General features: G+C 39.5%; 1 protein-coding gene across 1 annotated transcript; it reads right to left on the bottom strand.

Annotated features, from left to right (window-relative positions):
- Positions 1–8,709: 8,709 nt before the first annotated feature.
- Positions 8,710–25,973, bottom strand: LOC100014035 (glutathione S-transferase-like). The gene is made up of 7 exons (XM_003340419.3): positions 25,836–25,973; positions 21,504–21,608; positions 18,429–18,480; positions 15,254–15,383; positions 13,975–14,116; positions 13,340–13,471; positions 8,710–9,795 (listed from the first exon to the last, which is right to left on the bottom strand). Exons 2-7 carry the CDS (start codon positions 21,588–21,590, stop codon positions 9,676–9,678), a joined length of 663 nt encoding a protein of 220 aa, XP_003340467.1. The 5' UTR covers positions 21,591–21,608; positions 25,836–25,973; the 3' UTR covers positions 8,710–9,675.
- Positions 25,974–27,150: the final 1,177 nt, after the last annotated feature.

The raw sequence follows: 27,150 nt of genomic DNA on the forward strand, positions 1-27,150 counted from the left end.
GAAATTGAACTACAATCTTTTCTTCTTCTCATCCTGTCCTCTCTCCACCTCCATTTGTTGAAGCCCCAAGTGGGATGCCACCTTATTCATGAAAAGGTGATCTATGTCTCTGTCTCTCTCTGTCTCTCTCTCTCCTCTCTCTCATTCTCTGTCTTTCTTTCTCTCTGTCTCTCTCCCTTCTCTCTTTCTTTTATTCTGTCTGTCTCTGTCTGTCTCTCTATCTCTCTCTGCCTCTCTTTCTTTGTCTCTCTGTCTCTGCCTTTCTCTGGCTCCCTTTCTCTTTCTCTCTCTGTCCTTCTCTCTCTTTCCTTCTCTCTGTCTCTCTGTCTCCCTTTCTCTCACTGTTTCTCTCTTTCCCCCTCTTTCTGCCTCTTTCTCTACCCTTCTCTCTGTGTCTCTTTCTCTCTTTGTCTCCCTTTCTCCCCAAGCCACCTAGTCCGACCTGCTCATTTTACAAATGAAGAAACTGATGCTCCTCAAAGTTAAGTGGCTTATTTCAGGTCACATAGTTAATAAATGGCAGATCTGGCATTTGATCCCAGGTCTTCCTGATTCCAAATCCAATACTCTCCACACTCCCTTTCCTACTCTCACTCCTCATATCATGGTTTTCTGTGCTCATCCTTCCCCATCACTTTGACCATCAGCTCCTTGAGAGTGGGGTCTAGGTTGTAGGTATTTTTGTGTCCCCAAAACCCAAGACAGAGCTTTCTACACAGAAGTTGCTTGGTAACTAAATTGTCAAATTAAATACTCAAGAAAGGGAGGAAAGAGTATCCAGGACCTAAAGAGAGGAGAAGCACCAAGATGGAAAGTGGAATTCACCAGATTTAGGCTGATGGGGAAAACGTGAACAGAAAAGCCATTCTTCTAAGGTCACAGCCTACATCTTCTATAGTCCTTTTTTTCTCCGTTACCCGCTAAAGAAGGCTCTTCTTCCAGATTGCCTCCTCCTAGGGATAGCTCTACGTCCCCCTCATGTGTTTATTGGTGAGACTTACAATTTGAATTCTACTCCCTACCTTCCTAGAGAACTCATTTTTGTAACCCAGAGACTACTGGTGCTAGAAGGGCTTTCGGAGGCCATCTCCAAGCCCCTAACTTTACAGATGAGGCATCTGAGGCCCAGAAAAGTCATCCAGGTAGTAGTAATAATGGTAATATGCTTAGGCAGCACTTTGCAGTTTGCAAATAGCTTCCCATGCATTATCTTATACAGTCCCTCTAGTAATCTTGTGATTAGAAATTATCAACGCAGCAAAGTCCTCTACAGATGGCACGTTGGAGGTGAAGCCAGCTCCTTGAAGTGAGCTCTGCCACCCTGGAAAGACTTCAGAGAGGATCGGAGTTCCTTTAGTGGCTGCTGAGAGAAGGTAGTGGGGCAGATACCAAGAGAGAGTCTCACATCTCAGACGTGTGGGAAGGATCAGAATGGAGACCTTTCCATTGACAGGGGCAGCCATGTGAAAATGCTTGGAGTTAGGAGACAGGGTACCTTATTTGAGGAACAACAAGGAGTCCTATGTCACTGGATCAAAAAGTGATAGGGTTGTCTAAGGTATAAAAAATTGGAAAAGTTTGGGTGGGGTTCAGGTTATGAAGGATTTTAAATGCCAAAAAGAAGCATGTATTTGATCCTAGAGGAAAGAGGGAGTGACAGAGCTTATTGAAAAAAAGGAGTGACATGGACATTCCCACTTTAGGAAGATCACTGGGGAGGATGAACTGGAGTTGGAAGAGAATTGTGGTAGTCCTGAAATGCCCATGTCATTAAATAATTTTTTTTTAATTCTTACCTTCTAGCTTTTTTTCTAAATTTTTTTTATTTTCCCACAATTACATGTAAAAAGTTTCCAACATTTTTCATAAAATATGGAGTCTTGAATTTGCTCCCTCCCTCCCCCAAACTCCATTGCAATGGTGAGCAATTTCATATAGATTTTACATATGCAATCATAAAACATTCTCCCATATTAATCCCTTTGTGGAAGGAAAATCAAAAAGAAAAGAAAATTAAGAAAGAAATTGAAAAGTTTGCTTTGGTCTGAATTCTGACTCCATCAGTTCTTTTTCTCTGGAAGCAGATGGCATTACCTTCTGCTTAGAATTGACACTGAGCATTGGTTCCAAGACAGAAGAATGGTAAAGACTAGGCAATGGTGGGGAGTGGAGGATGGTAAGGGATTTGTCCATGATTACACAACTAAGAAGTATTTGAGGCCAGATCTGACCCCATCTCTGGATATGACTATCTATCCACTGAATCACCTACTGTCCGATACTCTCCAATTTTGGTTTAGCTGGAAGAATAATTTGTGGAAATGAGAAGAATTTCTAAGCTTATGGCAAGATGCTAAAATCACAGAACATCTATAAATATCAACTAAACCGTTAGTATATTAGTACTCTAAAAGCGAGATTTTTTAACCAATGACCAACAAGTTGACTGATATATTTATGAAATAACTGGACCACATCAAGGTTGTTGCTGATGAGAAACAATGACATTACAAGGGTGACATCTTGACTTGCTCGTTGGATTTCTTTTTTACCCTTACCCTTCTGTCTTAGAACCAATACTGTGTACTTGTTCCAAGGCAGAAGAGCAGAAAGGGCCAGGTTAAGTGACTTGCCCAGGGTCACACAGCCAGGAAGTGTCTGAGATCAGATGCAAACTAAGGACCTTCCGTCTCTAGGCTTGGCTCTCAAACACTGAGCCATCTAGCTGTCCCCTTACTTATTGGATTTTAGTGAGGCAGAGTTGCACAAAGCCATCAGTCTCAATCTGACTTCCAGAGTCATCAAAATCCAGTGACAGGGCAAAAGACTGTCAATGACTCAGGATGCAGTGAATAAACTTGTTGTCTTCAACATTTGACTGATGAATATTCTCACAACAAATGAAACTAGAAGAAAGTTGCAACTAAATGGAAGGATCTGGAAGGATTGTTCAGGAGTGGGAAAATAATAATTAAAGGCTTTGAACAAAAGCAAATAAGCCAAAAGGATAGTTTTCAATAACAGAGAAGAATATGACTTGCAGACCAGCTAAGCAAGCCTGGATATCTGTGATTAAATATTTCAAGATAAAGGAAAATGAGTCAATACCTAAAGAGGCAGAAGACTGTAGATTTCCAAGAAAACACAAAGCCAAAGCAAGAGGATTTTGAGAAAATCAAATTGATTCTATTCTGTACCAACTACCTCCATTTTGTGTAATTGCTTGTCATATTTCTTTATTTTTGAGTTAAGTTCAGAAGTCTGTAAGTAGAGAAGTTCAGTTTTCCTGTAAATGGTTGTTCAATCTTATGTCAAAGAGATCTATTGTCTTTGAACCAGTAGCTGTCCTTGCAAGGATACAGGTGGACACAACCAATTAGCTTTTCCTAGTGATGAGGAAAAAATCTCATCCCTTTCACCAATAGAAACCAGATGACTTAATCCTATATCTGTCCTACGTGAGGTTCTGTTTTTATTCCACTTTCCCTAAACTGTAGGAAGTCTAGTAAACCCTATATTGAGCTTGCTGGGGAACTAAAGATCCATTTTATGGGTAACTGCCAAGTTTACCAGTATAAATTGAATCCACTCAGAGCTTTTTTACCTCCATTTACTTTAATTTTAATTACTACAATCTCAGATAGTTAAAAGACAAATAAGAATTGTGAAAGCAGGATTCGTGACCTGCTCAGTCTAAATAATCAACAGAACAGAGTATAAATTCAATTGTAAATGCTAGGAAAGAAAATATTGGAATATCATAATCTGAAATGCTCCATAAGTCAAGAAAAAGCATCAGAAGTTTAAAAGAAAAAATACTCAGGAAGCTTGGCATGAGACCCAGCTAAGTTCTTTCATTTTTAAGGCATTTATAGCTGAAACTGGCAGGACAACAAATAAATGAAAAGTGGAATTGTTATGCCAACATTGCCATAAAAATCTATTTTCATTATCAGTGACAATATAAGTTTAACACTGAGACTCCTATCTTGGAGGCTCATCCCCATCCCTCTGCCCTCATGCCTTATCCCCCTGCCAAAGGTCTTCCCCATGCAATGGGAGTCCCATCCCTGCCTCTATGTGTGTGCCCTGCCAGAATGCCTGCCCACCCAGCCACAGAAGCAATAATAAACCATTAGAGTTGAAGAGTCTGTGGAAGAGACATGAAGAAAGAGAGGTTTTGCGGGACAAGCCAAGCATGCAAGAAACAAAGCTGGGAACCCGATCTGCAAAATCAAGGTGAAGATTCCAAGTAGAATGTTCCCAGGAGGAGGCAGTTGAAGCTGGCCAGGGGGGAAGGACTGATTCTTCCTCTCTGGGGTGACTGTCCAAGGGAGAAATCTCTTCTCTGAGTTCCTGACTAAAGAGACTGGCTTTTTGACAGAGTCTGGACTTGAGTTACTCAAGCAGGGGATTATCTGACTGAAGAGGAAAGAAGAAAAGAAGCAAGATATTTGTCCTCCATCTCTCTGATTGTCCCTGAGTCACAGCTGTGACAAGACTGACAATTTCCATAATTCCTCCTATACTTCATTATAGATTAGGGACAACCCTTATCCCCTTCATCTCAATCCCCATCCTGTTTGTTCCCAATAAATCTCCTTACTTGAGAAAGGAAGAGTGAAGAATATTTCTCTGAAATCTCATAGTTCCCCTGGGTTACTTAGAAGGTGGCTGACTAAGACCGGAGTGAGGGGAAAGGGTGGCAGGAGGGCTTTGGGTGGAAGACTGGGAGGTGAATGGTGGAGACTAGAAAATATCTTGATTTATTCACCATTAGGAATCAATAGGCAGCTCCAGAGCTTCCCCTCTAGCAGTATCTATCTCTCACGCAGCATCTCTAGCATCTATCTCTCATTCTAACTCCATTATAACAAATAGGCAGCCTCAGGGTGTCCCCTAGCAGCAGCTCTCTAGTCCCAAGCCAGAGCATCCAGTTACCATAACCAGACATAGTTTCCATACAGATTATCATTTTTATTACAATTGGCAGCTCAAAGTTGACTGAACCCCACAATCCTACTATAATATCTTATCACTAGTGCTACTACAGGCAGAGTAGGAAAGGAAGAAAGACAAAATGTTCAAACAAGTTGTTTTTGGAGTGGTGGTCATGGTAGCCATTGCCTGTTTGGGGGTTTACCATATTTTGTATAGCAAACTTACCCATATGGTAGTGGAGACAATTGATTATATAGGCAATGTTACAACGTCTGTTTTGCAGTTGCCATTCCAAAATGAACTGGTTCTCTGGCAAGTCCTAGGACAAGTGTACATGATCTTTATGGCTGTCTTGCAGACTCTAACTCAAGTGAAGAAAATATTTAGATTTGTGGTTCCCCTTAAGGCAGAGAAGATTATGGCTATTGATACCAACCTAGAAGGCATGATTAAGGCTGTGTTTGAGCAATTGATTAAGGAAAAAGGACTAGATCTGGTTATGGGCAAGGACAATGGGCAAACAGAGAATGTGCCTGAGGAAACTGAAGGTGGCAATGAATACACGGCTGTTGGTGAAGCTGTCCTTTAAAGGAGGTCACTAAGCTAACTAGTAATGCTGGTGTGACACACTTCAAAGCTCACAGACAATTCTCTCCCCAGGAACTTGAATCCATAAAGTGCCATTTCCCAAAATTTGTAAAGAATGACAAGGAATTGGAAAAATGGAAGCAGAAATTTAAAGCAAAACAGATAAATGGAGTATGGGTATCATCAGATGGCAAACCCCTGCTCCCTAGAGCTTTCTATAACCAGATTTGCCACTCCATTCATAAACATGGCCATTTTGGCACCCAAGGCATGGTAGACTCTGTTAAAAGAGTATGGATAGCACCTGGAATAACTAAAATTGCCTCCAAAGTATGTACAGCCTTTCCTACCTGCCAGGCTTTTAATCAACATGCCTTTTGACGAAAAGCCTTTGGTGGAAGTCCTCTTGCTTACATACCATTTGAGCACCTACAAATTGACTTTATCTCTATGCCAAAAGCTGGACAGTATAAATTTTGTCTGGTCATAGTTGATCAACTGACCAGGTAGCCTGAAGCATTTCCTATTGCTCATGCCACAGCAGCTTTTGTTGCTAAAATCCTTTTGAAAGAAATTATTCCTCATTTTGGCCTGCCAGCATGTATTGATTTGGATAAAGGAACGCATTTTACTGATTTGGTGTTATCTCAAATTTATTCATGTTTGGGGATAACTCATAAATTTCATACACCATATCATCCCCAGAGCTCCGGCCAAGTTGAACAAATGAATAAAGAACTTAAGACCATGATTGGCAAATTGTGCATGGAGACTCATTTAAAGTGGCCTGAAATTCTACCTCTGGCCCTATTTTATCTCATAAGCAGACCCAGAGGTGATTTATACATCTCACCATTTGAGATACTATTTGGACATCCACCTATTCAGGCACAACCATTTACCCCTGCCTATACCTCAATGTTAGGAGGGGTACAATCATTGCTACATATATCAGACAATTACAAACAAAATTGTGAGAACTCCATAACTCTGGAGCTGCTATTCAAGTAGGCCCCATAGATTTCTCATTTCATGATTTAAACCCAGGTCATCGTGTGTACATAAAGAATTTCAAACATACTGGGTCAACTGAACCTGCTTATGATGGACCATTTCAGATCCTACTAACTACACCAATAGCCATAAAAATTGGAGAGAGGGACTCATGAATTCATTGTAGCCATGTAAAACAAATACCTTATGTTGATGATGAAAAATTGCTTGCACTGATTGTATTTGACTATTGATTATGATAGGACTTCTTTATTGCTGGCTTTGTACTACTTTGTTGTACTTTATTTGGTTGATCCTTGTATTTGCACAAATTGCCTTGTAGGGTAACACATATACTACCTCATAGACAAAATCTATATTAGTGAACTATATTGACCTGATGTACCATTTGTAACATTTTGTGCCTTTTCTAATTTTTTTGCATTTTCTTGAATGTATTATTGCTTTATCTACCTCATTTGCACTCACATTGTTTTGTCTACCTTATTTGCACTCACACTGCGGATCATGGTAAGTCAAAGAGGAAATGAATCTTATTTTTTGAAAATTAGTCTTTATACTTTACCTCTGTGATTATGAATTATGCACATTTTAACCTTTTGTTTTCTTTCTACATGTGTCATAAAGTATTTGATTTTTTTCCTTCTTTTCTCATTTTTTGCTTTTGAAACATGTCACTAGTATTGAAAAGGGTTTGTTTTTTAAATTTCTTTTACTTTTTGAAATAGAATAAGTTAAGATATCCACTTATGTAACATATAAAAAGCATACCCCCAAAGGCTTTGGACTATGGCAATCTGCCACTAGTTATTTAAATATTATGAGACTTTTGCTCAATGACTATGTCAAATCCAAGGAGAAATGGACCACAAAGGAGCACAGAACTTGATCTGCAAATTGCCAAACAAGCACAAAAAGGTAAAAGAAACTAAACCAATCCTATGGGGATTGATGACATTCTGAACAAAAAGCAAAATGACTTGATCATGTGTGAGACTCTAGATTGTGACTATTTAACATGTGTTAAGTGCAGGACTTCCTTGTACCACACACTATATCAAACATATAACATTATATCAAAAAAGCAAAGAAAAGGGTTGAATTGGGGAATTCATTTTCCCATTTGTCTTGATATCTAGTCTCTTTTTCTATTTTCTCTCATGATGTGACAACTTACTGTAGTCCAGACTGCTAAATTGGGTTAATGACTGATTGTTGTTGTATACTTATGGAACATGGATCAATATAAGAACCTGTTGTGAGTTGTGATTTTTTTCTTTTTTTTTTCCTTTTTTCTTCTTATCAGAATTTTTTTTAAGTTTTCTTTTTGTATTTTTTATCTGAATAGGAATTTATTTTTTAAAATTTCTTTGACTTCTTTGATATTTTTTGATACTTGTTTCATATGCCTTATGATTCGACCATGTATCCCTGTGTAATTCCTACATGTATCCCTGTATCCTCCTCAGGGGGAGCTGTATTATTATTTTCCTCAGGGAGGACTATGTTATTGTTATGAATTTTGAGCCTAATTTAGAACAAAAGACTACCTCCCAGAATCTAGAAGGCGACATGAAGATGCCTGCAGAGGCAACACGCTACACCAGAAGCTCCAGACTGAACTTTGAGATAAGGCGAATTTGAACTTTGTGAAGGTTGAAAGCTTTTGTTTTGAATGTACACTCTTATGTCAGAGAAGTCTGCCCCCTAATTGGCTTTTTATCAATGCACCTATTATTGGTTTTGTTCCTTTTCCCTTTTATTTTCTTCTTATCCCTAAATTATTGTAATTTCCCTTTAAAAACTGTAATATTTGTATATACCTCTGGTTCAATTTAGAAGTTATATTTTCATGATCCATTGGGGAGGCTGGTCTACCAAAGGATCACAGGGGTGAATATATTTATTTAGAATCTTGAACCCTAGAGACTACATTTCCCAAAATCCTCTTTTCCCTTTTCTGTTTGTGCATCTTCTTATGTGGATTGGGGTTTTGAGTTTCCGTTTCCACAAAGATGAGTCTTCGTGACTCTAGTCCTAACATTTTATCCACTGCACCCCTAGCTACCCATTTTTTCTCAATCTATCTACACTAAACCAATAAACACAAACTAGCTACCCATTTTCAGTTCTGAAAGACAAAAATAAAAACAAAAGCAACAAAACTGTATTAAAAGCCTTTATTTGAATACATGTCTGTTTTATTTGTTATGATACAGGAGATTATGACTTAGACTAGTGTGTTAATTAACATTTTGCTGTTCATTAGGCTCCAACAATCAGAGAAACTCAACTTGGAATATTATATTCAGCACATAAATTTGGTACAAAATTCATTTATTCAGTAAGCACTTGAAGTCTTAGATGCTGGGGGACAGTTTAGATAAGGTACAATCCCCATCTTCATGGAGCTTACAGAATTAGAGATAATGAAGACTAGTCTAGAATTCCTTTTAAAGTTCCTTGTCATTTCATCTACTATCTTAAACCATCTCCTTTAATTAAGCCAAGCAAAGAGAAATTAAGGTCAATGGAGAGAAATTAAAGGATGAGGGAGAGACTGCAACTCAACTGAATGGATCCACCAGATAGCAAGTGGTGTTTGATTATTATTAAGGAGGAGTCTATTAAAAAGGACATTTTCCATCCAAGGATATGCCTTCCCATGGGCATGGTAAAGGAAGTCCTTTCTCCCAAAGTTACTTCTGGAAGGTGATGGTCAGGGAACAGAGCAGGAGAATGAGGCACATTCCTGAAGCTTAGGGAGTGAAAGAGAGGAATCCCAGAGGGTTTAGAGAAAGAGAAGGTAGAATTATCCAAAAGGCCAAGCAATCAATGGTCTTATTCACCTAGATAAGTGTTTGACTCAACGCCAAGTTTTCAGAAAGGACATTCTAATCCTTTGATGACTGAAAAAAAGGAAAGACTATGAATGAAGAGATACCCTTTCCCTTTCCCTCTACCCCCTGTCCTGGGCTTGTTGGCTTCCTCTGAAATGCTCCTTTGGGCAATAGCTCTACCTAGGCAAGAATCACAGAGAATCAGAAGTGGCATGATTGGTGTCTGGCATCAAGGGCTCAAAAACCGTAATCACATGCAGAATTATCTGACATTGGCCAATTTGCCATTTTACTAAAAGAAGATCTTTAAGATCTTTTCTACATAACTAGCATCAGGTATGGGCTTTCTCTTGCTTCCAGGGGACAGGTATTTCTTAATATTGGGGACATTGCTCATTCGAGTTTTGAATGCCTATAGGAAGAAAAAAAGTTGAAAAGAAAGTCAGTTGTTGCAAAAGAAAAAATCCTCTAAACACAAAGTTCAGTGGAGAGTGGATAATACCCTAAAAAATTCAGGGGGTTCAATGTTGAACGTAAAGATGATCTTAATGAATAATCAAAACTTGTGATTAGTTGAACAGCTTGGTGGCAGAATGGATAGTGCTGGGCCTGGAGTCTGGAAGACTCCTCTTCCTGATTTCAAATCTGGCCTCGGCACTTAACTGTGTGATCCTGGGCAAGTCAGTACACCCTGTTTATCTCAGTTTCCTCATCTGTAAAATGAGCTGAAGAAGGAAATGGCAAATGACTCCAGTATCTTTTGCCAAGAAAACTCCAAATGGGTTTGTAAAGAGCTGGATGAAACTGAAAAAAAGGACTGAAGAACATGATTAATTCAGTGAATTAAAATTTGTTTTTGGATAGGATTTGGTTAAGTAACTTGCCCAAGGGCATATACACTTGTCATAACACCATCTACAATTTTTAAAAATCGGTTTCTACATGTTTCAGCTCCATTTTGTTTTGTCTCACCTTGGGATTTCTTTGGCATGGGGGACTCCTAGTGAGGTAACTGCCTCTATTGACACAGATTGGCTCGTATTGGGTAACCTAAAATCTTGGAGAGTTGTCTAAAGCACAAAGAGCCTAAGGGAATTAATTTTTCCAGATCAGTCTGGAAAATAGAGGTCAGACATAAAACTGGAGCTTAGGTCCTCTTGACTCCAAGACTGACTCTCTATTAATGACTGCATCCTGGTGTTTCTCTTATTTCCTTTGGGGAGAGAGAAAGGCTCTCTCTGTCTAGCCATATAGATGTATAATCTTATGTGAAAAACTCGGTACCTGGGTCATTGAGTCAGGAAGCATAGGAGATAGTTACTTAACTAATCCTATTCAATCTTCTTTCCTTTCACCCTATCTAAGTTCTGCTCCTGACCCAGCCTGGCTTTAAGAGCAAAGGCAAGTCATGAAAGCTCTCTGTGACCCAAGGGGCTCTCTAAAGCAGAGGGTTTTCAAGTGGGATCTGAAAAGTCAAAACCTATTTTTAAAATAATACTAAAAAATGTTTAATTTCTAGTAAGGTAAATATCAATAGATATAATTCACATACACAGAAGCTCTAGAGCAGTGGTTCTCAATCTTTCTAATGCCATGATCCCACAATACAGTTCCTCATGTTGCAGCGACCCCAAACGAAGAAATTATTTTGGTGGCTACTTCAAAACTGTAATTTTGCTACAGTTATGATTCGGAATGTAAATACCTGATAGGCAGTATGTATTCTCATTGCTACAAATTGAGAGGTTAGGAATGGCTGCTCTAGGGGATCCAGAGAGCCTCAAACATTTTTTTTTTATTTTAATTTTTTTGAAATCCTTACCTTCTGACTTAGACTCAACACTAGCTCCAAGGCAGAAGAGCAGTAAGAGCTAGGCAATGGGGAATTAAGAGACTTGCCCAGGGTCATCACACAGCTAAGAAGTGTCTGAGGCTAGATTTGAACAGTTGCCCCTGGCCTCAATTCCTTTTAAAAGGGTCCTGACATCAAGAAGTTTGAACCCAGGGGATGTAGGCTCTAAAGGATCACTCTAGTACAATTATCAATAATATGGAAATGCGTCTTGATCAATGACACAAGTAAAATCCATGGAATTGCATGCCCACTATGGGGGGAGTGGGGAAAGGGAAAGAATGTGAATCATGTAACCATGGAAAAATATTCTAAATTAATTAATTAAATACAAATTTTCAATTAAAAAAAAAGTTTGAGTCCAATGCTCTAAAATTGCAGACAAAATCTACATTGCTGGAGGAATTTTCCACAGTGGGGATTCCCCAAATCAGTGAACATCACAGGTCCTGAATGAAAGTACACTCCTTTTATTGCATATGCACAAGAATAAACATAAAGTTATCTACCTTTGTTTGAATTAACATTGTTTTCTGAACTTTGGCTAAAGTAAACAGGGTCATCTTGTTCATCTTACCCAAGTCAAACTAATAAACAGATGATCCTTTATTCCTGGTTGGAGGACTGAAAAATTGGGGGTCTGAAAATCTGGGAGTCCTCATGCTTTGGGGATGATGTTTAGAGAGGGCTTTAGAGAGTAACTGTCAGAGATTAGATAAGGGAAACACTTGGGTTCCATTTGGGACAAAGGATGTTCACTTTTTCAAACATGGCAGCTGAACAATATGCTATCACCCCCCCAATACCTGCTTGTTTTCAAAGGAACAGATTTGTTATTGTTCAGTTATTTCAGTCATGTCCAACTCTTCTAGATCCCATTTGGGATTCTCTTAGCAAAGATCCTGGAGAGTTTTTGCCATTTCCAGATAGATCAAGAGAATTCTGGAATTGACTGGAAGCTTCATTTCTATAAAGGAATTTGGCCCTCAGACTTTTGAAGGAGTAAGCTAGATCTGGCCGAGTACTAACTGAGGCAAAGGGAATGAGGACCCAGCTATCCTGATGTGCTTGGGGAGGAGTTTCTCTGTTATATGGAACCTGGAAATGGAGAGTGAATCAGGTTTAGGCTTGCCATGAACCCTGACACATTCCTAAATGGGCCAAGTAGCAAAGTAAAGTTGAACCAGATGTTTACACTGAGAAGAGTCCAAGCTGCTCTCCCCCTATGGGAGCCATAACCCTTAGTAGGGGTATGGGGATGAGGGCCCCCAGGGCTAGTCTGTACTTAGCCATTAAAGTTTTAAATTTGAGGCTCTCTAGAGTTAGAAAAAGAGAAACTCCCCAATATTTTAAGAATTGACTCTTTCCTTTTCTCTCCTATGCTTAATCTTGTATGGAACACACAAATAAATTTATCTTTCAGGAATGTTCCCTTGAGTTGACCTTCAACAAGGGAAGTCTGGGTCCATGAGGCAGCTTGGGAGAAAAATGGAGATAAAACTATTTTTAAGTACAAATAATCTTACCATTTAAAAGAACTGGAAATTGAGAATAATACAATTCCCAATTTTCCTCTAACCTTATTTCAATTCATAAACGATAAATATAATAACAAATGTAAATGTAATAATGACAAAATAATAAATAAAAATGATAATAAATCTAAACATTTTGATTTAATTAATTTAATTTAATAAATAATAATAATAATATTTAAATTTTTTTTAATTTAATTTGTACACATATAAGTGTACATGATGTTGGTTGAGTCACTTTTTAGTCCATGGCTCAATGGATAGAATTCAAATCTGACCTCAAACATTAGCTGTGTGTCTCTGGGTAAGTCCCTTCACCCTGTTTGCCTCAGTTTTCTCATATGTAAAATGATCTGGAGAAGGAAACATCAAATAACTTCAATATTCAGTTTTGCCAAGAAAACTCCAAATGGGGTTATAGAGAGGTGGGCACAGCTGAAAAATGACTGAACTTCGACAACCTCCTGATTGTGGTCTCACTGACTAGACTGAAAATCAAAAGCCAATTAAACATCAGATAGTTAAGGTAGAAGTCTTTAGTCAATTTTCAAACTTGATGTCTTCCTTACCTGGAGCAAAGGAAATCCAGAGAGCACATCCGGGATTCTCTCTTCCACCATTAAAATGGCTTCAATCAGTTGCACATCTGCCAAGCTCATCTGGTTACCAACAAGAAAGTTTTGTCCATGAGTCCTTAAAACCTGGATGACACAAGCACAGGAGAATGGTAAGCACGCTTGTCACTTCACAGACAAGAATGGTGATGGAGCAACTAAAGAGTATATAGGAATGGCGGAGACTGTCCATTGGGTAGCTGAATGGAGAGTCAAGCTGGAATCCCTCTAAGTCATGAAGGTACCCAAGGAGCAAGTGAGGAAGAAAAGTGTGATCAACCACCGATTCCAACTCAAAATGTAGTGGTACCATTACATTCCAGACTTTGTCTCCTTTCAAATGTCCTGTGTTTAAAGAGATGTGTGCCTATATTATAAATCCACAAGATCATAGATTTAGAAGCAGAAAAGAACCTGCTAGCTGGGTGGCACCATGCCTAAGGTGCCCACTCTGGAATCAGGAAAATCTCTCTCTCTCTCTCTCTCTCTCTCTCTCTCTCTCTCTCTCTCTCTCTCTCTCTCTCTCTCTCTCTCTCTCCCTCCCATTCTTATTTCATCATTCTAAAGATCCAACATCCTCTGTCATTTACCTTTTCATAAGCAAGGAAATATCTGGTTTTGGCTTTGTTGTCAATTTCAATAAGTTTTTGCTTTTGCTCTTCTGGTTTTAAGAAGGGATAGATTATGAGCAGTTCCATCAGATCCATCGTTCCTTCTGCATACATGATAATCCTACCAGCAACAACAACAAAAAAGAGTAATTAGTGTTTTGCTTCCTTGACTTCCCCAACCATGCATTCAGAAGTCACTTTTTCTTGAACTACAGCAGCAGGGATGCCTAGAATCCTGCTTACTCACAAAGGCTATACCTCCAGAGAAAGAACTATTGGAGTAGAAATGCAGATCAAAGCGTTCAATTTTTCACTTTAGTTTATTTGGGGTTTTGTTCTGAGGTTTTGGTTTTATAAGATTATTCACTTACAAAAATGAATGATATGGAAATTGGTTTTGTGTGATAATACATATATAACCCAGATCAGTTCTGGGAGGGAGGGAAGGAAGGAGACAATTTGGATCATATAACTTCAGAAAACTTACATGGAAATTTGCTATTCCAGGTAATTGGTTATGAATAAGTAAACAAACAAACAAATAAATATGACTTTTTTTAATACTCCCAAAAAGTCTGTCACTAATCAGGAAGAATAATTAATTTTCCATTCTCCCAGACTATCTCTACTATATTTCAGTTTTCTATTTCCCAAAGAAGAAAAGCAACTAGGGGTAGCTAAGTGGTTCACTAGATAAATACAGCACCAGGCCTGGAAATGGGAGATCTTGGATTCAAATCTAGCTTCAGCTGTGTGACCCTAGGCCTAGGGGCAGCAGGGGAGCTCAGTGGATTGAGAGCCAGGCCTAGAGAAGGGAGGTCCAATGTTCAAATCTGACCTCAGACACTTCCCAGCTGGGTGACCCTGGGCAAGTCACTCCACCCCCATTGCCTAGCCCTTACTACTCTTCTTCCTTAGAGCCAAAACACTGTATTGATTTTAATATGGAAGGTAAAGGTTAAAAAAAAAGAAAAGAAAAGATGAGAAAGGGGACATCTGGGTAGCTCAGTGGATTGAGAGTCAGGCCTAGAGACAGGAGGTCCTGGGTTCAAATGTGACCTCAGATACTTCCCAGCTGGGTGACCCTGGGCAAGTCACTCCACCCCCATTGCCCAGCCCATACCGCTCTTCTGCCTTGGAACCAATACACAGTATTGATTCTAAGACAGAAGGTAAGAGTCTGTTTGTGGATGGGCCAGGGCCAGCTAACTACTCAGCCAAGTCAACCCCCCAAGCAAGCACAGAACTGATACGGTACAGAGCTCTGTCCTTCAGGTTATTCCCAAGAAGATTGTATTTCTCAGCAATGTAGTGGAGAATGGCTCTTGTCTGGACTAGCTTCATCCCGTCGATTTCAACCATTGGCACTTGTTGGAACAGCAACTTGTCTGAGGACAGGAAATAGCAGTTTTAGAAGTCAGTACTTTTGACACCCAAAAACTCACACAAAAGACGAGACTCTACCTTTGTGCCCAGGGGCAGCAAACCAGCAAGATAATCTACAGGGGACCTGGGCACGAAGGAAGGGCGAAGATCTTATGCGTGGCACCCAGAAGCACAGAATCCATCTTGCCTCAAAACCCTTTTTGTTTTTAAGGAGAAAAAGAGAGACTCCCTTTTCTTTATTGCATCAGTGTGGGGATGGGAAACTGAACAGAGACTGCTCGCTGGATGGCACCATGGATAAAGCCTTGAACCCCAAGTTAAGACTCGAGTTCCATTCTGGCCGCAAACACTTATTAGCTGCGTGACCCTGGGTGAGTCAGTCAAATCTCTGTATACCACGGTTTCCCACACAATTTGCTAAATTTGTAATATTAGCATCTATGTCCCAAGGCAAAGAAAACATGGAAATGTTGGCAAAACACATTACAAATCTTAAAGTGTTACATAAATACTAGTAAGTAATAGCAATGTTATTATTGTTGTTAACTGGTTGGAATTTGGGGCTATCCTGGAGCCAAAGGCACCGGTCAATTTCACCATTGGTTAATTTCACCATTGCGCACCGACCATTGGATTTCACTAACATTGCACGTTCTACTGGAAGCTGTCCCTGATCCCCTTCATTCTAATGCCTGTCCTTTACCGATTCTCTCCAATTTGCCCTGTGCATATCATATGTGTACATAGTCGTTTGCATGTTCTCTCTTCCAGTGGCCAGCAAACTCCTGGAGCGTAGAGACCTTCTCTTGATTTCCTTTGCATCCCCAGAACTTAGCCCTGTGTCTGGCACATATAGTAGTAGGTGTTTAATGTTTATTGATGACATTTGCAGCAAAGTGGCCAAAGTTCCAGAATCTTCCTGCTGGTCTCATGCCCCTTTTCTGCAAATGTCACCACTTTCCTTACAACACAGGTCACTGATTTATCCTAGACCAGCTATCTTACAAAAAAGAGAATCAAAATGTGGTGGGATGAGGATAAGTCCATCATCCCAGCTGGATAAACAATGAAGAAACTAAATATATACAAGTATCTTATCAAGAGGTCAGCTAAGTCATCTTCATTGACCAAGGGCATACAAAGCCTCATAGAGCCAAGAGAGTCCCTCAGAGATTATTACCTGGTCCAGGAGAGTATTTCTTTTCTTTTTTTACAGAGCAAGAAATTGAGCCCTAGAGGACCAAAGTGACATGTCCAAGGCAACTCAGTGATTTAGTGGCAGAATGAAAATGAGAATTCAGATGTCAATTCCCACCCATGTCTCATGCAATACAGTATATATTGGAATCTGTAGATTTTAGGGGAATTGGAATTTATAGTAGAGGCATCCTTGACCCTTAGGAAAGAAGGAGGGGAGGGGATTTGGGGTGTTTGTAAAATTCTTCAGAAATATGTCCTAGGGACAGCAGGGGGTTCAGTGTATAGAGAATAAGGTCCTGGGTTCAAATCTGGACTCAGATACTTCCTAGCAGTGTGACTCTGGAAAAGTCATTTAACCCCAATTACCAAGCCCTTGCTGATACTTGGATACTTCTAAGACTGAAGCTAAGGGTTTAAAAAAAAATGCCCTAATAATCCAAACTAGTGATAAGTTGTCAGTATTCTCTGTATCTCCTCAAATTGTATTTTTGTTTGAATATTGTATTTCTTAGTAATGTGTTAGCACCTCAAGGGTGAGAACTGGATCCTTGTTTTTTTTACTAGTAAGTGCTTAACAAATAATGGTGAATGTTATGTTGAATGAACAAAATGCACACAGTCTATCTATTCGAGTTCACTAAAGCAAAAGAGAATTCGATAACTTTATGTCCACTTAGTGTGTAAATTTGAGCTAGCTTATTGTACAGTTATTTCTGACTCTTTGATACCTAATTTGGGGTTTTCTTCATAAAGATACTGGAGAGAATTTGCCGTTTTCTTCTCCAACTCGTTTTACAAATGAGGAAACTGAGGCAAGTAAGGTCAAGTGACTTGCCCAGGGTCATGCAGCTAGTAAGTGTCAGAGGCTGTACTTGAACTGAGACCTTCCTGACTCCAAGTCCAGCCACCTAACTGCCCCACTCTGAGCTTTACCTCAATGTTAATTTCTGTACTACACTGGAAGCAAACCAGATAATCCATATTTAAATGATCAGTCATCCTATAATGTAATTAGTTTTTCTTTTTAAAAACTGGTTCTCCCAGGACCCAGGACAACTCCTACAGACTCATGACAAAAAAGGCTACCCATTTCTATGGAAGGAACTGATAGAATCTGAATGCAGGATGAAGCAGACCATTCTTCACTTTATTTTCTCCATGAATTTTTCTCTAGAAGAAGCAATATGTCTTCTTTCATAAAATGATGAATAGGAAAATGTCTTGTATGATTTATTTACATATATTTATTTATTTATAATCTATATTCTATTAGCTGCCATCTTGGGGAAACAGGAAGGGTGATGTACTGGGGAAAATTTTGCCACACCTGAGCTACATTCCCAGCATCCTTCTAAGTTATGTCCTCATTTTATGAATGGAGGCTTAGGAGATAAATTTGGCTGAGACCCACTCCGCGGGCTCTTTTTTTGGAAGCTTGTGCTTAAAGCTCAGGTGTGGCAAATTTTCCACCTGCACAGTGGGAAGGAGAGAAAGAAATGTATCACAAAATGTCAGAAAATGATTCTTGAGGATTGTACTGAATTATTACACAAGTAATCTGGGACAAAACAAAACAAAACTCCCCATTCTAATTTTATTCAGGGCAGTGTTTTTGATGGCTTTCTTGGGCAGACAAGATCATAGCAAAAAGTTACCCAGCCCAACCTTTCATTTTATAGATGATGAAATTGAGATCCAACAGGGTTGAGAAACTTATTCAGAGTCACCCAGACAGTAAGTGACAGGCAGAACCAGGATTTAAACCTAGATGCTTTAACTTCCAAGGCAATATGCTTTCGGCTGACCCCTGTACCTCCCAATGTTCCAAGTGCATTTTTTATACTCACCTTCCTTTAGTTTTTGTAGTTGTTCTTTTGTGTCAAAAAATTTTTCCTCAAACTAAAACCAAAGCAGAAATGCAAAATGATAGAAGAAAAATATCATTAGTCATTCAAGATTGAATAAAGTTATAAGAATCAACCAGTCATCAAGCCTTTATTAATCACCTATAAAGTATCATACATTATATTTAGGGTTGGGGATGCAAAAACAGGTCCAAGTTGGCCTTAGCTCCTAAACACTAAGAAAGCTAATATTTTATCGAGGAGACAAAATGTATATATAAACATATAATTAATAACAAAATATTATATTAATATAACATGCTATCATGTAATAAAATAACTAATATTAATAATTTTAAGTAATTAAGTATTATGTTATAATTATTAATTAAATATTAATTTAAACAACTTTAAGGGGAGGAATTTTGGGGAAGGGATCAAAAATAGAAAATGGCATTTGAACTTTCAAGAAAATTTGGGATTCCTTGAGGTAGAAGTGAACAATAGCATATTCCAGACACAGGGGACAAAGGAAACAAACAGTTATTAAATACCTAATATATGCTAGGTGGGACATTAGATAGAGCGCCGATCGGAAGTCAGGAAGACTCATCTTCCCAAGTTCAAATCTGATCTCTCCCTTCAATCCAAGTTATGATTTGCCACTCCTGGCATGTTTATAAATACAGCCTTGGGATAAATTAGTTAATGCTCAACCAAACTAACCTTCCAGAAAGGAACTGAAGGACATTATGAGACTGGGTGGCTGCTTTTGGAGTAGTTTTTTTTCGAGACTCAATGATCCTATGTTTACAGAGGGACAGAACCTACCCAGGCTTGGCTAGTAAATCCATTGGGATGTGTAAAAAGGAAAATAAAATGGAATGGAATAAGGGCTTCCAAGAAGGACAGAAAAGCATCAAAAGACTAGGGTTGGCATGAAAAATGGAAAATGCTTTGAAAACATTAAAGAATTTGGAGAAAATGGTGTCTGTATTTAAACCAACTTTGCATTCACATTTTTATGATAAGAAAGGCACAGGAAAAATATTCTTTATTATAAGGGATGAGAGGTGGGAGGGAAAAGATATAGAGGGAAACTAGGTAGTATATAAGCAAAAGAGATCAACAAAAATACTTTTTTTTTTTAAAGCACAGGATCTCTAGGATTTTTGTTATTCATTAGTTTCAAATGTGTCTGACTCTTTGTGACTCTGACTTTGTTCATGGGGTTTTCTTGGCAAAGATAATGAAGTGGTTTGCCATTTTTTTCATACTTAATAGAACTTCTTTCACATAACAGAAGTTAAGTCACTTGTCCAAAGACATGCCACACAGCTAAGACATCTCTGAGGCTGAATTTGAACTCAGTGGATAAAATGTACCACTTTCTGGCCTCTCTCTAAGACATCTAAGACAAAAGTTTTAGAGATGTCATGCCATTTCTTTGCCCCAAACTCTTCAACAGCTTCCTATTTGCTTATCAAATAAAGTTCCAAATCCTTTATCTGATATTTGATACAGTAAATAATGTGTATATTCAGAAATATGAAAGTGCTAGATGAAGTATAAGAGAAAAAAAGATTTACTGATGATGGGGATGGCAGTGATGAGGGAAGGAGTCATTGAAGAGAGCATATGAGTTGAGATTTAAAAGGTTAGATAGAAATCTCATAAATAGGGGCCATTATAAGCAAAGCCACAGAAACAGAATAATGCAGGGAGACTGGAGACTTGGGGAGCCAAAAATTTTCCCTAATACATTAAAAAATTGGTAAATGTCTGTGTGTAAAGCATCATATTTCCTCTAGTTACATTTACTCTGACAACATTTCTTTAAGATGCAGATCTCATGTTGAGTTAGAATTGAACACACTGGAAAATTCAGTCCTGCTACATTGAAATTGTGGAAAAATGGACAAGAAAAGTAGATATTTAAAGGTTGATACAAATTGTTAACAGGAGTATAAGCACTCATATTTTTTTAAACCCTTACCTTCTATCTTGGAGTCAATTCTGTTTATTGGTTCCAAAGCAGAAGAGTAGTAAGGGCTAGGCAATGGGGGCCAAGTGACTTGTCCAGGGTCACACAGCTGGAAAGTGTCTGAGGCCAGATTTGAACCTAGGACCTCCAGTCATCTCTAGGTCTGACTCTCAATTCACTGAGCTACCCAGCTGCCACCCCCCACTTTTTTTAAGGGCACCATGACCTATTTATTTAAGAGATTTTTTTGTTTTAAGCAAAGCCAGCAAAAAAGTTCCCCAAAGTCTCACCATATGTTCATAACTTCCCCCAAAATATATGAGATTCAAATGCTTCCCACAGTCCAAAAATCTCTTTTTCTGGACTATGAAAAAAGCTTTGGAGGCTTAGAAAAATGGAAGTTTAGTTTGGGAAAGAAAAGTAAAGCTTTGGGAGCCACTGCTGAATGCTAATTCATTCCTTGACACAGGAATCTCTCTAAAAAATGCTTCAGTGTTTGGAGACTGACAGCCATGGGCAAGTTGTTAACTTCTCTGGATCTTAGTTTTCTCATCTACAAGAAAAAGGAATTAGGGGCAGGTAGGTAGCATACTGGATAAAGCACCAAACCTGGAGTTGGGACAACCTGGGTTCAAATGTGGCCTCAGATACTTCCTAGTTGTGTGACCCTGGGCAAGTCACCTAACCCTAATTGCCTAGCTTTACTAAGCAATTTTTTTTTCTAGGCAATTATTTTTGCCTTAGAAACTGATTCTTAGTACCAATTCTAAGACAGAAGGTAAGGATATTTTTTTAAAAGAAGAAAAGATTGTATTAAATGACCCTCTGAGATGCCTTTTAGCTTCAGACTGAGAACCAAATATCTCCAAAATGATACAGAAAAAGACAATGGGAAAGTAAGATCAGACAGACAAAAAAAATATATCAATTTGCACAATTGAACTTTTTGGGGAAATATTTCTTGGCTAAAGGGAGGCATTGGGTAGGGCAGCTAGGGACATTTAGACCACAGCATGTTTCTTCCTAAGATGCCACAGCTTGGAATGATGAAATATCCCTGGAAACTCTTTCCCCCACTCATGTATTAGACTAACCTCCACTCCAGCTGTGGCTAAAAGCCATCGGATGGATTCCATTCTGCCCCTTCCATTAAAGTAGTGGAGGATGGGTTTATCTGACATGGTGATGTTTCAGGTTTTCTGAAAAGAAAAAAAAGTATACATAAGTGACACTTGGATGGGACTGGATTTCACTGTTTCTGGTATAACCTCATGCATCCAGTTGGCACTAGATGTATATTTGAAATTTTGATCTGATTTGTATGATGTGGCTTTCATAGAAGATGGTTCATTATAACCAGCCAACCGTGTTGGGCGGAGTATGTCCACAAAAGACACAGCTGCTGCCTTCAAAGTACATGCACTGCTGATGGAAAGATAGAGAAACACAAAAATTGTGGTACAGAAGAAAGAACACTAAATCTGGAGGTAGAAGGACAAGAGGAGAACCACTGTCCCTGACTCCCTTGGCTTCGGGCTTCAGTGACTTCATCTATAAAATGAGAAGATGGGCTAAATGATGTCTAGGGTCCTTTCCAGTCTTAAATGGATGATCTGAATCCTATTTTCTCCATTTAACAACAACAACAAAAAAAAAAACAGTAACCATTTAAGATAACAAGAAGAAACATAATATTTGCTTACATTGTGTCCCTCTATTATCTGGCTTTTGTGAGGTCATCCTTTCCCAGTGAAATCTTTTTTTTTTTAAGTACAGTACAGTGTGTATTTAAAAAAACAAACAAACCTTGAACAAAGTTCCTAAGTCTTCAGATTTATCTAAGGAGTGGAGGAATGAGACAAAGAGAGCAAGTTTAATGATAGAAGAATAGGAAGAGGGAATATGCTAGGAAAAGGAGTAGGGCAAGAAGGGAAAAGGGAAAAAACAGACCAGGTGGGCAAAGACTCTGAAGAAGAGGAAATTATTTTAGAGCTAGAAAGGATCCTAGGCCAATGCTTTTTTTTTTAATATACAGATAAAAAATCTGAGACTGAGGCATGCTGCCCATGACCATATCAGAAGGATTAGATTCAATTTAATTCACTAATTATATTACAAAAAATCTTTATCAGTGCCAAGTGCAGTTGTTGGCAGTTAGAATTACAAAGGTGATATGTGCTGGACCTGCCAGTCTCAGACACTTATTAGCTATGTGACCCTGGACAAGTCACTTAACTTCTGTTTGTCTTAGGTTTTTTTTCCCTTTTTTTAAAAACCTTTACCTTCTATCTTGGAATCAATACTGTGCATTGGTTCCAAGGCAGAAGAGTGGTAAGGGCTAGGCAATGAAGGTTAAATGACTTGCCCAGGGTCACACAGCTGGGAAGTGTCTGAGACCAGATTTGAACCTAGGACTTCCCTTCTCTAGATGCCTTAGTTTTCTCAGCAATAAAATGGGGATAATAATAGCACTTACCAACCAGGATCAAGTGAGATAATAATTGTAAGGTGCCTGGCACATAGTAAGTATTAAATAAATGTTAATTATTATTATTATACTGGTCTCAAGTAATTTATATTTTAGTAAAACTGAAACATATCCCCTCTACATTATTATGCAGTAACCCACAAAATTTATTTCCTATAAGCCTTAACCCCAAATAAAGTTTGACAAGTAATTGTCCCATTTAGTTTCTCATAATTATTAATTCAAGAGAGTCCCTCTTTCTCCTCCTCTACAGTTCCCCTTCCCCACTTAAAAGTATAAAGTTTAGGGCTGAAAAGGACATTATGATCCCTTAACTTAAAATTAACAGTAGAGAGAGGGAGTCAGACAAGAAGATCCCCCATCACTTCCTCAAAACCCTGCCAAGTACTATCTGTTCCCTAATTCAGAACACCTAGGCATGGTAAACCCAGAGAAGCTCTATATCTCAAGGGGATACAGAATTCAGATACATTATGGGTTAATGAAGTTTCTTGTGGACAACCCAGGTTACTCAGCCACTATTTCTACCACTGTTTCCATGGGGGAAGGAAGAGGGGATATTTTGGACTAAATTTATCCTTTTTTTAAAAAGATGGGTATACAGCCCTAGAGACAGGAGGTCCTGGGTTCAAATTTTACCCCATACACTTCCTGTGTAACCCTGGGCAAGTTACTTAATCCTCATTGCCTAGCCCTAACAACTCTTCTACCTTAGAACAAATATATAGTATTGTGTAAGGGTTTTTTCATAAAAAATAAATATAAAAAAGTGGGTACCATCTGTACAATATTTGATTTGATTATCTACTTGCAAAATGAATTTCTTATGGAAATAGAGATGGGTAGAAAGTTAACAAGTTCCTGGGGTTCAATCTTTACTATCCCCGCCAAAAAAAGGAGGGAATTATAGGGAGGAAAGGTGAAAAAAGAAAAGAAAATTCACATGCTCCTAGCACAAAAGTGGTTTTGAAGAGCTAAAAGCAAATCTTTACCCTCCTCACCTCCAATCACCTACCGAATTAATAGACAGGACTCCATGATTTGTTGGGTCCTCTTATCTTTCTCCACCCTAATCGTTTGGTGGCCAACTTTCCTTTGGAGCTCTGATAAGTTGTGTATTCCAAGGTAGACAATACTTAAGAGACACTTAGAGTTCATTACATTTTTGTGGACTGGGCTGACCTAGCCTGAACAAACAGCCTCTATTTCTAACATTTTCAATGGGGAAAGAATTTTTGGCTTAGAATAGTTAAAAGAAAAGAAAAGAAAAATAAGATAGTCTGCCCAAACAGTAATCGCTTATTAGGACATTGGTTCTTTAGAATGCACATCTATCACTTCTGTCCAGAAGAAAGTGTTTTCAGGATTCAAAAACATTCAATCCATTATCTCACAGGGAAGGAATATATTCCCAATAGTTTCTTACTAAATATTACTGCGACTTTGGGTTTGGAACTGTTGTCCAGCCCGTTGGGGCAAGAAAGTCCTTTCTTGAAAGAAATAGTTCCTTGTTTCCAGGGCAGCTCAGTAGCCTCCCCAAAAGAAAAGCCAATCATCTCCCTGTGCAGTCAGTCCCACCAAAGCAATGAAGATAGATTAAAGTGGCAGCCACTAGGACACCAGAAATTCGATTTTTCAAAGTACTTTACAGGTACAGCCCCCTGAGGGTCTATCATCACCCCAAGAGAAAGAGAATAAGAAGACATCCCAAGACGAAGTGACTTGTCAAACGTCACAATGACCAAACTAGAATGAGACCCCCGTTTCCCCACACCTGACATGGAGACCTAGGAGCCTTCTTATCCAAACTTTGGTTCTCTCCCAGAGCTTTGCAAAGTCCTCCAAATGCCCCAAGTTCACTGTCAAGGTTTGTTGAATACTTAAAAGCTTTCAACAAACACCATCTGAATCTCAGCACCATAGTTGGTACTATCCATCTGGGGTCCCCTTTCTTGGCAAAAGGAGTGATTTTGAAACGTAATATCAAAATCAGGCCAGAGGAATCATTAGATGTTACCAAAAAACCACCACCACCACCAATAACAACCAAAAAACAAAATAAAACACAAAAAACCCCAGTGACCCAGCAGCTTCCATTCCTCCAAAATAGTTTATGATTCCAGAATACTTTTAACCCAGACTATCCCCATTAAAAACAAAATAAAGCAAACAAAAACAAACTAATGAGCCCAAAACAAACCTCAGGGCGACAGAGACCACAGTAAATCAAAGAGCCACAGGTGGGACAGAGGTACTCGGGACAGTGGCCCGGGAGTCCTCCTCACCTCACACCTGCTCTGTCCATCACTATCTCCTGGCCCTCACGTACCGCATTCTATCACCTATCCTGCCTCCTGCCCATATCTGCTGCCCTATGCTTTCTGCTTAGCATCTCTTGTCCTGCGTCCTGGAAAATCCCCTGTCTTATGTGCGGTACCTCAAACTTCACTTTCCGTGAGCCCCGTCCCATTGTTCCTGACCCTTTGCATACTGTCTCTTGCCCCAATGCCCCCTCCCCAATGACTTCTGACCCTAGCCTCCTGACTCCTGTTCTCTATGTCCTGCCTCCTGAGCCATGCCCTTGGCCCCTATTTCTTGCCCCATGTCTCTTGCCATTTAAACACTGTCTCGCGATCCCCGTCTCTTGTCCTGTGCGCCCCCTTCCCCCACCTGTTTTTCGCTCCAGCCACTTGAGCTCTGTACCCCGCTCCCCGAACCCAGCCGTTTGCTTCCTTCCTTTCCCTTGTTCCAGCCTTAGCCCACGGACTGAGAAGGGGTAGAACTTGGAGCGAGAGTTAGGGACACGTTCTGCGGACCAGAGACCCTCTGCAGCAAGTATAGCGATCCCAGGGCCCGCGGAGGGGAAAGCAGAGCCCGGGGCGCGAAAGGACAAGGAAGAGAAAATCCTGCCGGAGAAATGATTTGTGCAAGTTCTCACCGTCCGCGGTTGGGGAAGAGGGTCCTGGGAGCCGGGGTGCAAAAGGAGAGTATTCTTGGCTCTAGATGCGAAAGGATAGCGGAGCACACCGGGCGGACGCGTTAATTAAGCGAAGTGGGCGAGGACTTTGGGAGAAATCTACCAATGGTGACTGTGGTGCTTTGCATGCCCAACCCAGTTGCAAGGTATCATGGGGAGAAGGAAAACTTTCTGAACCGAAAGCTTTTCATCTGGTTACTAAATATTCGAGAAGTTCGCAAAAACAGTGTTGTTAAGGAAATGGCACAGCTGCGTTTCTTAGGGGGGTCTCACATTTACTTGTGGCATGGTCACCTCATGCTTAAAGAAAAGCCAATTGTCGGCTCTATATAGCGAACGCCCCCCAGAGGCTGCTGGATGTGAGGGCGATCTGGCTGCGACATCTGTCACCCCATTGATCGCCAGGGTTGATTCGGCTGATCTGGCTGGCTAGGCGGGTGTCCCCTTCCTCCCTCACCGCTCCATGTGCGTCCCTCCCGAAGCTGCGCGCTCGGTCGAAGAGGACGACCTTCCCCGATAGAGGCGTACCGTTCTTCGGTCAAGGGTATACGAGTAGCTGCGCTCCCCTGCTAGAACAAGCTCCCAAGGTCCATTTGTAGGAGAACGTAGGGTAGTCAAGCTTCCAAGACTCCAGACACATCCAAATGAGGCGCTGCACGTGGCAGTCTGCCTTCCTTTTGCAGCGTAACGTGCCAGCATATGAAATTTAAAATTTAAACTACACACACGTCTTTTTGCAATGTAGATGGAAAGATTAAAAAGTCTGCCTTCCTTTTTGCAACATACCTCGCAATTCAAAAATTCATTTATGAAAGGCATAAGAATGAGCTATTTATAATAACCAGACCGTTGGCAGGAGTAAGACAACACTCCGTTTGAATATATAAAATATTTTTTTTATACTAGTTTATTTTACTATTTTTGCTAGCAAGGCTTGAAAATTTGTTTTCACGAAGAAGGGAATGCCTCTGCTTTTTATAGGGAAAGTGTCGATACTGTCTTTATATTATTTTATATCCTGCTGTTATCGACTACATATTTTAATATTTATTGTCCACGTTTAAAAAATATTCATATAGAAGGTGAATTTCTATTGTGTTGTATTGTAATGCAATGTAAAGGCAGTTGTGTAATTTTAAAGAAAAATATCAATTGAATAAAGTTAAAATATCTCGAACAAATGACTCGTCCAATCACTTTTCACCCGGAAATATACACAGACCTTGTCATTCAACCTGCAACAAGTTCTTATAAAAGACAAGGCAGGCAGAGAGAC

This window comes from Monodelphis domestica, chromosome 2 (assembly GCF_027887165.1).
Source record: "Monodelphis domestica isolate mMonDom1 chromosome 2, mMonDom1.pri, whole genome shotgun sequence".
Taxonomy (NCBI): domain Eukaryota; kingdom Metazoa; phylum Chordata; class Mammalia; order Didelphimorphia; family Didelphidae; genus Monodelphis; species Monodelphis domestica.